At 42.1% G+C, this 11,412-nt stretch overlaps 1 protein-coding gene across 1 annotated transcript in view; it reads right to left on the bottom strand.

Annotated features, from left to right (window-relative positions):
• Positions 1-1,579: 1,579 nt before the first annotated feature.
• iqsec3a (IQ motif and Sec7 domain ArfGEF 3a) overlaps positions 1,580-11,412 on the bottom strand; it is an 83,065-nt gene continuing 73,232 nt past the window's right edge. The window contains exons 9-14 of the mRNA XM_061080188.1: positions 10,235-10,360; positions 8,229-8,328; positions 7,951-8,109; positions 6,392-6,484; positions 6,106-6,149; positions 1,580-2,137 (exon numbers count right to left, since the gene is read on the bottom strand). Of these exons, the coding sequence (XP_060936171.1) occupies positions 1,580-2,137; positions 6,106-6,149; positions 6,392-6,484; positions 7,951-8,109; positions 8,229-8,328; positions 10,235-10,360 (1,080 nt within the window). The remainder of the gene's footprint in view (positions 2,138-6,105; positions 6,150-6,391; positions 6,485-7,950; positions 8,110-8,228; positions 8,329-10,234; positions 10,361-11,412) is intronic.

The following is an 11,412-nucleotide window of genomic DNA, read 5'->3' as shown; positions in this document are numbered from 1 at the left end:
GCTTGGGTGGACACAGAGCAGATCAGATAATGCATTTGTCTTTTTTTGTCCCATTCTTATTTAAAGCAGCAGCAATACCATTAATGCCAGCGTTTTGCCTTTTTGAAAATGCCAGTCTGAAAGGTTAGGAGGAGGAAACAGTCACAGGGAGCGGAAAACAAAAACCTGGGAGTTGTACCGACACGGGGAGACGTTGTCTGGGGGTCTCGCGGGAGGAGGGCTCAGTCCTGCAGTTAAACACACACACAAGCGGAAATATGCCTCACAATTGAAAATAAACACAGATCTTGACATTTAACGTTTTTTCGCAGCGGGGAGCCTCTTCACGGGAAACTCAATGGCGATTTTCCTGAAAGAAAGTGAAGAAGCACAAATTTTCCACAAACGACAGATGAATGCACAGTGTGTTGTTACGTATAGTATAATATACACACGGGGGGGGTTCGGGATCGTGGTGGCTTTTAGAAAAAGTCAGAGAGCAGTTTCGACATTTAAAAAAAAAAAGAAGAAAAAATGAAGTTCTTCCTCCGTTAGATAAACGTGGCGAGAATTTCTCTGGGAAGCGGTAACAACATTTAACATGGACGGGAAAAGACAAACGACAGAAATTCAGAACCATCCTGTGGTCAGACTTTTTGGTTTGGCGACAGTCTACGTGATTTGTTGCCTTCGCTTCCAGTCATCCTTCACTTTAGCGTGACAATCGAGCGGGAGTGTTTTCTGATGATGGAGAGCCGCTGCGCGACCGAGGAGCAGATGAGAAACGTCGCTTATCGGAACGACGTTGCCTCTTTTTTTGTTTTGCCTTTTTAATCCAGGGGAGCAGAAAAGAAGAAGAAGAAGAGGACAGAAGGCTCTTCATCCCATAAATAAATCAGAAAGAGTGAAAATAGGGAAATAGCTTCTTTTGTTTTATTTTTGAAATATGAAATATCAGTTTTGTTATTCATGCTCCTTGAGGGAGATGGGTGAAAAGGACTATTTTTCTCTTTTCGTCCAGCCCTAGCGTTTAGTCAAGTGCAAAGAAGTGTTAAGTGGAGGCGTGTGTATTTTTGCACATGATTTCTTTTAAGTTTAAGTGTCAGCTATGCCCGCATGCGCACATACAGCGCAGGAGGCATGAGCTGTGGGATGTTGAAAGCGAAAACAGAAGGTCCTCAGAGTGGGTCCGTCCCAGGAAGAGTCTGAGGGATTCACATTTTTCTGTGGTTTTTGTTGTTTGTGAACACTGGAGTTAAAAGGAATCCATCCAGAAACTGAACATCTGAGAGTTTTTCTTTTAAAACTGACAAAAACGTTATAGAAATTTGTTAAAACTACGTAATATTTCAAAATACATGTGGAATCAAGTAAAACTTTATATATGCACTCTATTTCCTTATCTCTTTTAAAACCTTGATTTTTCTTTTAGTTTATTTTTAAATATATGCATATAAGTGTGATTTCATTTTTTTCACTATAGCTCTTTCTTCAGTATGTATATATGTACATTATGTACTTTTAAATAGATAGAGAGCGGGTGAGGATTGATGGAAGTGTGGTTGTGTGTGTTTTGGGGAAGTGATGCTAGTTTATCTATTTACACCATGCTCTGAGAGTCACTTGGGGTCCGGTGTAGACTGAGTCGTGGGTCGGGGGGTATATACTGGTGCGGGTGGTTATAAGGCGGAGGTGGGGGAGGTAACGGGGGCTGGTGGCCGTCACCGTCGCCGCCGTGGTAGCCGTCCGGCGAGCGGACCGGGGTGGACATGGCCGAGTGGCTGAGCTGGCGATGGCTGTGGTGGTGGTAGAGGTGGTGGGTGGGCGTTTGGCTGAGGAAGGCCTCGACGCGTCCGTGCCCACTGTGGTCGAGCATGATGACCTTGACGATCTGTTGACACTGGATGAGCGTCTCGGGCCGCAGGTCGGACATGCTGACGGCGGTCTGGCGTTGCTGCTGGAGGTGGAGGTGGTGGACGGGGGTGCTAGCTGCTGCCTGCAGCTGCGGGTGCTGAGGTGGAGGCCCCTGAATTAGCCCCTGGGGCGCCTGCTGGAAAAGCAGCTCCCCCCGGTGGTTAAGAAGGGCCACGCTCTCGGGACTCCGAGCCGAGCTGCTGCTGCTGAGCTGGTACGTCTGAAGCCTGTTGTGAATTGACACCTAGTTTAGAAAACAGCCAAGAGAACAGCATCAAATGTTATAAACTGGTTCCTCCTCTACAATCCGTCAAGCCCTCTTTTTCTTTTTTGGGGGGGTGGGGGTGGTGAACGCACAGCACACACACACAGGGCATGCGTGGGGGCTCAGGTGTTGGGGGGTCAGTGGGGGTGCAAAGTTATCGTGACCACTGTACACTCCCCTCCCTCCACTCCAACTAAGGTGGGGACACCGGTGCGTGACAAGGGTCGGGGGGGACAGTGGTGGGAAAAATTAGGGGGCCGGTGGTTCCAAAGGGGACACTGAGGGCCCCTGTGTCTCCCTTCCAAACCACTGTGTGGCGCTATGGTGACAGCAGACACAAGGAGGCTTGGGGGGGTGGGGGTGGTGGGGTGTGGGGTGTGGGGGGGTCGGGATAACCAGAACATAGACGGAGGTCATATGTAGAAGAGGGAGAAGTGGAAGAAGAGGAGGAGTGGAGGTGAGCAGACTGACAACCACAGACATCCACAGGCAACACATCAGAATGCAAACCTCCAGTTCACACATTTATTACATCACTTTATTTGATCTTTCTCTTAATCTCAATGTTTCCCTTTATCTCATCTGTACCTTAAATCTTGCTTTAAAGCCTCGTCTACATTGGCTCACACTGGATTTCTCAAAAGGGAAATGCATATAGAGTGTAGTGTGTAGTGGAAAGAAATTAGATGAACTTTGTGTGAACTTGTGAACCGGTCGTTCTCACGTTTGCAGCCACGTTTGACCAAAATCCCAGAAAACAAGCTTACAAATTGTTTTAAATCCTCTTGTCTTCATTTCGTTTCAAGAGAAAAAACATAAGAATTATGGCTATGTGGAAAATATAAGGTATTTTTTGCAACTAGCTCATCTGTTAGCCGCTATACAAAGTTTGTGAGTCCCGTTTGCACGCTGCTTCTCAGACTGCTGAGTTTTATTTGACCACTTCATCTTCTGTACAGTGAGTGTGTCAATAAGAAAACTGTTGCCCACTCAAACTTTTCCAAACGAAAACTGTGTGAAAAAGGTCACCGGTAATTCTCCTGCCTTATAATTAAACGTGATGTATCTGAGGTAAGATCGCAGCGTTTTGTCTCTCCTTCTCTCACAGGAGCCGGTGTGATGCTTGTGTGAAAAGACTCCATTAACATTTGCTCCCATTCAATCTGCCAGACATTATTTCTCCTTGACAACTCTGGCACAAAAGCTCAGATACGGTATCACTGAGCTCTGAAGCACTTAAGAGGGAGAAAGACTTTCTGTCTGCTGCCTTTCAAACCTTTGATTTCTAAATTGGAGAGAATGACTTTGTTCCACAGATGAACAGAAGAATTTCAGTTTAAGACTGAGTAGTTTGTCAGGTATTAATTATTTAGCTTCTGAAATTCAGCAGAAAATTCGCCTGATTTGGTTTAATTTGAATGAGATAAATTCTAGGGTCATATAAAATAGAATTGTCTAAGAATGCCATGCTAATCAATAAGCAGATCATTAGCTCTGGATCAGTTCAGTTACTTGAGACTACAGAAGCACAAGTACTGTCCTTAATAACAATTAAAAATTAATTTCCTTGTTGATCATTCTAACAATCATTTTAGAAAATATCAATGAATAGCAAAAATAAATCATATTTCACTTGAGCTCAAAGCAAAAACTTAAGATGTCTTGTTTTGTCTAAAAGACAGAAAAAATACAAAAATGTATCTGCAGATACTTTGACAATAAATTCAGAAATGTATTCACATTTCAGGCCGAAAATAAACTGGTTGCAGTTTCTTAAGGTAGTGATTTACTCAGATATGATTCCAGAGGTTCTGGACTATTGATAGTAAAAGCAGAGATGGTGAATTAGAAATTATGATATTTGATAAAGTTTACTATTCCCTGAAACTTGTAAACGAGAATATAAAGTGTATAATATATTCAAACTCATGTGAAAATCACTATCAATATGTCTCATTCAGCATAAAGTCAATAGCTGCAAAATTGGTGTCCATAGAAACACATTCACTGACAATAAAAGCTACTTCCCTTTCAGACTATGAATCTGACTGTGACACCACATCCTCAACACTTTACTCATCAAATCGTTACAGCTTCAGAAATGCCCCTGTACTCATGTCCCCGGTTTGAGCAGCATTTCTCTGAGTGACCTTCCTGGTCTCAAAGATAAATGTTCTTTCAGCAGCCACTGGCATTTACTGGTGAGGACTAACCTGAGGTGCAAACATAAGGGAGAGGGGCAGACCTTAAGTCAGCCTCATATTAGAGAGGGGTAAACATCTTCTGCATAACAATAGATTGGAGTTTCACTGCAGGAAATAAAAAAATAACATTTTTATTTTATTCTTGCTTTAATGGGTTCTCTCTCGCCTGTGTGGTTAATTTCCATTAACATCTATAAAACCTCAGATATTATTGCACAATATAAGTGGCTATCAAGCTCTCTCAAATTAAAGTTGATCATTGTGTCCAATTATCAGCTTCCGAAGCCTGCTACAGAAGAGTATGCATCAACATGTTCAAACACACAATAAAAATATCATTTTATTTTAATGTCTTTAAATGTCTCTTGTGCGGCAACACTGGCGTGTTTTCCTCTGCAGTAATTATTGCTATACAGGCATTTATGCTTATGAAAATCAAATGATTGTGAAAGCTTTCAGTTTGAAGTGTGTGTGTAATCACTTCTTCCCTAACAACCTCCTGAGTGAAGATTGACATGCTTTATATCAATAAGCTGTGTGGAATTGAATGTCAATCGGACCCTGCGCATATTTGGATTTACACTATTGATTCCACTGCTGCACATGAGGCCTATCTGGATGGTAATTGCAAAGCCCCATGGGTAGTGTAGTTCAGCTTGTTCTCTCGCTCGCACAAAAAGTCCCCCCTCCCCCCACCCACCCGGAGGTCTGGTGAGGTGAAGACACTGGGTCAAACAAGCGTTAAATTTATCCGCCTGCAAGTTGCTGTGTTAATTAAGGTCTTGAATTTGGATGTGTGCACACACACACACACACACACAGTATATGCATTCCACTTGTGTCCTCAGCTACTTTTAGCGACGGCTAAAGTCCCTGAAGGAGTCACAATTTCTGCCTGAGCCTGTGAAACTAATTACAACCTGTTCCTTTTTGAGCGTGCACGTAATATTTAAGCCTCTGCGTCTGTTGCAGATCCAAAGAGCAGGAACCTGTCCTGTTGTTATTCATTTCCCCCAAGCATTTTACGGGTATTATTTTTCACTTGCGTCTTTATCCAAGAGTGTGGTCTTTCCATTTGATAGCAAGACTTTCAGGTTCGGATTTTGTGACCCTCTCGCTCAAAACCCTGCGCTCACACTCAAATATACCTGGCTTGTGCTCAGATTTGCTCTGTTCCAGCTTCAGCTCTTCTCCAAGGACTGTAATTTTTGTATGATTTATATTATATTTCTTTCCCTCCTGTATTTTTGAGAACGGAACAAACAGCAAAGGCAACCAAAAAGAGGGCGGGGGCAATTTCATGCATCATAACTACACCTCACATTCTATTGGTCGGGGAATTATGACGGACTTGTTGCTCAAATCTGAGGGCAGACTTTTCACACATGGCAGAAGAGCTGAAACTGGAGCAGAGTAGGCAGAGAATATTTGAGTGCAAGCGGGGCGTTAATAGTAAAAGCCTTTGAAAATCTGAAATCAATAAGTCGTAAGATCACTGAGTTCAAGACCACCCTCTTGACTAAAGATAGGTTTAAAAAAAACACACACACACATTTAAACCCATTTAGTTCGGTTGGGTTTCTTCAGTTTCCTCACTCTTCACTCACTCCTACTTGTCTTCTCTAGCCCTGAAGTCCTGGGGATCTCTATCTCCTCCTACGTTCCGTGATGACAAGCTGCACTGACTCCTAAGGCTCTGACTTACCTGTCGTTCGGGACACGGCCCTATCACTAGGCACTTACCTCCACTGCATTGTGTGGGCTTCTGTCGTCTACCTCCTGGTTTCCTGAAGGCAGGGAATATAAAAGAGAGAGTGGCGGCAATATGTCCGTGTTAAACCGTCATTTCCTCTTTTACTGCGTCTTAAAAATAAACCTTTTTTTTATGAATTGAAAACAGTTTAAATATAGGCACCAATTTAAAATGTTCGTTCTCAACAGCAGGCACATTAATGCGAGAGCGGGAACAAGGCCTCGGTGGTGGGGTTTGAAATTAGGGAAGCGACAGTGCAAACACACTCACACACACCTGATGTGGAGCCCGGCTTGCCACGCAGCTCGAGCTGTGTGCCGTTGTTCTTCACCGAGTGCGTCTTGGCTCCCTGCTGCTTCTCCAGCTCCCCTGTGGAGAGGAGAAAACAAGAAGGATCCAGAATAATCACCCTGACAGAGAGCAAAGGGGGTCGATGGGAAGGTGTGACAACATTAACAGGAATATCTTTTGTCTTTCAAAAATGTACGTACACACACACACACAATTTCTGGTGCCTTCCTCTCCAGCTCTCTCCTCAAAGAACCTCCCTAATTAAAGTTCACACTCTACGGTAATTACCTGTCATTTCCAATCATAGTGACTTAATGTTGTTTGTGCACTAACTTTGACACTTAACCTCAAAACTGCCGGGTGAAATTCGTCAATTCGACATAAACAGTGTGAAGAATATATTTTCAATAAAGTTGTTATTAAATAAAACTTATACGTTAAATGGAAACCCTTGAACTCTTAAAATATATCATCTTCACATCAGCTGAGACGGGATCAGAAACGCTCTGAGATGCTGGAAGTGCAAACACAAGTGAGCGTGCTTCAGGAATGTTTACTACAATAAAAAAGTCCTGGGAGGCGAAAGGAAGTTGTGCTGTTTCTGTTCCATATTATGCCTTTTTTTCGTCTGTGTCCCAACATGCATTCTTGTTCATGTGCGTGCTTTGGTTCGCGTGTGTGTTTGTTTTGGAGCTCGTCTCGTTACTCGACTCCAGAGAGAGAAATAACTTCCATCTGTCAACCCCTGCCCGTCTCCATATGTTGTTGGCTGCTCTCCCCCCGGCTGCGGACCCTCCCTCTCCGCGAAAGGCTAATGCAGTTGCGTCAAATCCCAGCGGAGTGCTCTCTTTGATGCCCACTGGCAGGATCCAGACCGTGGAAGCTCAGGTTTCTCCATGTGTGTGAGTGTGTCTTAAGTATGTGTCTTTCTTGTTGTCTGGAGGACTTTCAGATGCACACAAAAAACAAACTCTATTCACCTCCCTTCTGGAATCTGTTTGAGCTGCAGAGGTGAAATGCAAATGTCTGACCCCAAACAAACATGACACAATGAGGATGCTGACGAAAGGACGACTGTCTTAACTGAAAGATCTACTCATATCCACACAGAGTACACAGAGTACTTTCCAAGGTATGTACAGAGATGTCTCACAAAAGCGGCAGCACAACTGCAAAAGCCACACAGTGGAAACACAACCACAACTGAAGTGAACGACTTGTTGCTGTCAAATGAGCCCTGTTTGTGAAAACCCGGTCAATCCAGCAGCCGTTCTCTAAATTTGATGCTTGTCTATTTGAGGTGTTACGGTACAGGTCCATTGGAACACCCAATACTTCATATAATAACTATTATATGAAGTATTATTACTAATTGAATAATTATTTTCACTTTTAAGGTCAGATGCATTGTGGAGTATTTTCCAGCATCATAAAAATCTGTGCTGTATTTTAGAAGGGTACGGTGTGAGAATAGTCCAGCGGGTTGTAGAGTTTTTCATTGTATTATAAAGGTGAAAATAGAAAATGTCAGGGCTCGCACTCACATTCAATACGTATCTGCTCCATCTCCGACACCTCCGCGATTGATTCCTTCAGGTCCTCGATGAATTTGAGCAGGTCCTCTGCACTTTGGGCGCAGAAGTTAAGAATCTGCTTCTTGTCCGATCCGAAGGGCGAGAGGATGGTGATGCCGTGAGGGTAGTCTGAGGTCAACAGAGACAGAAGAATAAGCTCTGAAAAATGTATCCTTTATATTCAGACCAAAGGTTGGGGTGTTAACTTGGGAGTGTGCTGTGGTTTTCTTCATGTCGCTGTGACTTACACTCGTTTTCAAACAGGTGGAACTGCATGCCCAGCAGGCCCATGGCTTTGCAGAACGTGTAGGCTGCAGGACTCTTCTTCTTTGGACAAAGCTTCAAGATCTGCAGACAACGAGAAAATAGTGAGAGTTATATTGAGTTAGTAAGTAAGTTCAGTTTATGTAAAAGTTAAAAACAGAATACAGAATCCATTAAAGTACATAAGAGACAGGCCTGGTTCACAAGAATTACCTGGAAGCCTGTTTAAACAGCATTAGCAGCTTCCATATGATTCCAGAGATTCAGCAAATGTTAGAGGTGGAGGTGGAGTATTTAAAAAAGATATAAAGTAGATTAAAGTTACTAGATATGTCATGATTCCATGGCAGAGTATTAGTGTCACTTAGAGAGGTAAATTTCTTGAGTTTTCAAGAATTAAGTCATTATATTCCAAGTATAACGTTGTAATTTAATCAGAAGCTGATTCTCGAAATCTCAGAATAATTTTTTTTAAACTTCCTGTTGTATGGACTTTTAATTTGTCATAAAACTTTTGAGTTGCACTAATTTTGGACTTTAAATCTCCTTGTGTTTGAACTTTCTTTTACATTTTTTTAATATATATTCAGAGTTTTAGATTAATATCTTTATTTGCACTTTGATATCTTTATTTTCAGATATTTCATTTACTTTAATTTGAATGTATGGCATCATAATGCAAAATCTTTCTAGATGAATAAGCATGTGTGTTCCCTGATATATTATTTTTGTGAGTAAGAGAAAAGAGAAAGAGGTAAATAGTGCACGTGGTAATTTAGTGACATAGGTCCTGCCCTGGAGTTTGTTCTTGTTTTTGCTCCCTGCGTTGCTGGTTTGTTTCCTTTTGCTTCTTGACTCCTAGTTTGCTTTTTTGAGTAGAATTACACTCCTTGCTTTTGATTCAGCCAGAAACACTTAATGTGACAATGAGAGCAGTAGGAGCAGTAACAACCCTGGATGACAGCAGTGCCCAATAAAAGATTTGGGATTATCCCTGAGATCTACAGATCACAGAACAGCCTCAAAGGAAGCTCGGCGAGAACAACTGATTTAAAACGCATTAAAAAAGCAAATTGAGTCAATATTGATGTACACTGCGATTTTCGAAGGTTCTGCTGCTGTAATTTGTATGGAAAACCTCTTCGAGCTTCTATCAGGATGGATTAGAGATGTTGCGGAGCTTTTTCATTCAATGACCTTCACAGATATAGAGAAAGATGAGGCGAATCTATTTCGCAGCCCCACTGGGGAACATAATTTACAAAGCAAGGTGTATTAAACCAATACATCACATCGGCACTTTAAATACTCCTTGACGTGTTTAAGCTGCAAGAACGGGGGGCCAAGTTTTAAGAAAAAGTCCCCATCGCTTAAACTCCATAGTAAACAAAATCTTTCAAAGACAATTTCTCCTTCGCTGTCCAAACTATCTGGATTAAAAAGTAAACATCGCACCGCTCGCTTTTCCGTCTGAATGGAGAGAATTCCCCTGTGATGGTGGGAGATAACTTTGTTTTCACCTCCTACCTGAAAATCAGCTTCTCCCTGCAGCTACTTATTGCATATCATACGCAGCATATTGCTTTTTCTTTCGCTGGCGTGAGATCAACATATTTGACGTAAATGCCAAACAAGGACATATATATATACTGAAGTGGATCTTACACCCTAAAGGACCCTGTAGGGACAGTTCTTTTTCTCATGAGCTTACTACAACTCTGCATCTGTTATTAAAAGACGGGGCTGGATGGGCCTGAGTTGTGAAACGACACAAGGGAAGAGAGGGGGCCTCGAGAGATGGCTCACAGTCAAAGTAAGTGATGGTGCGTTGATGCTGTCACAACAAAATAAGCAGCTTTACAGCTTGAGCATGTGCAGCAGCAGCAGCAACAACATTTGAGGGCTGGTTTTAAAAGGAACACACGTGAAAACCGCAAACAGCAAATGTGAATCATTTCAGAGGAGGTGTGTGTCTTTCTGATTTACTCACCACAATTAGATCGTTGAAGAGGAAGACTTCTCTCTGGTGCGCCGCCTGCTTCTGGGCCTTGTTGACATCTGTCACCTCGAAAAGTCTACTGCAGCAGACCAATCTTCTGTGAGGGACAGAGAGAACCTGCGTAGACACACACACACACACACACACACACACACACACACACACACACACACACACACACACACACACACACACACACACACACACACACACACACACACACAGGTGAGTCTTCACTCGCCCAGATTAAATGACTTGGAGGCTTAGAAAAGAAAAATCTATCAATGCCAGATGAAGACTTTACCACTGGAGCTACACTTTAAATATGACGGACTCTGGCAACAGTACTAAAGTACACATTAATAACTGTGGTTAAGGGCTGAAGTATTATTAAAAAACCCAATTAAACTCAACAGGCTGGAACAAACTATTGACATAAACTGGGATCTAACAGATCTTACAACAGATCATAAAATGCTATTCAACGATAGATAAGAGTAAGTCTTAGTGCTCTCTCTATATCTTACAGGTATCTATTGTCTTTCCCTATATAAAACAGATATTTGAGTTTTTTTTTTTAATTTTAGAACATGTAAAATGTACCTAATCAATTATTTTGGTCATATCAGACATTGTTCTTATGCAAATAGAAACATATGTGTGACACCGTGTCTGGAGAAGATATTTAAAGCCACACTAAATAAGTTTTACTGAGCAACGGTGCCCCCTGCAGCGACACATGGTGATTATGTCAGTGGTTTTCCCACTACTGAACAGTGGCTATTACCCATGATCTCCAGATTCCTGAACCAGAAAGTTTCTTCGCTGAATATCTGAGATTAACTAATCTACAATTCGGCAATATACTCTTGAACTTGCTGGGTCTGACTATGGATAAAATATAAGGATGGATAATTACAATAATAATTATAATTTAGTGTTTTGGATAGATAGTAAGTAAGTATGTAAGTGTGAAGGAGAGCGATATATATTTCTTTTGCTTTTCGTCTCATGCCGTCATCCTCTGTACAAACCGTTCCCCGTCAGTATCTGATCAGAAGAAGTGTTTTCTACTTGAACATTGAATGATTATGCCTTTCTCCAGTTGTGTCCCTTGAAGCCTCAAGCTTCTCTTTCTGGACTTAAGTGCTTTTCCAAGTTTAAGCAGA

The sequence above is a fragment of the Limanda limanda genome, chromosome 1 (assembly GCF_963576545.1).
Source record: "Limanda limanda chromosome 1, fLimLim1.1, whole genome shotgun sequence".
NCBI lineage: Eukaryota > Metazoa > Chordata > Actinopteri > Pleuronectiformes > Pleuronectidae > Limanda > Limanda limanda.
Note: the sequence above shows the minus strand (reverse complement) of the source record. Positions and strands in the feature narration are given on the sequence as shown.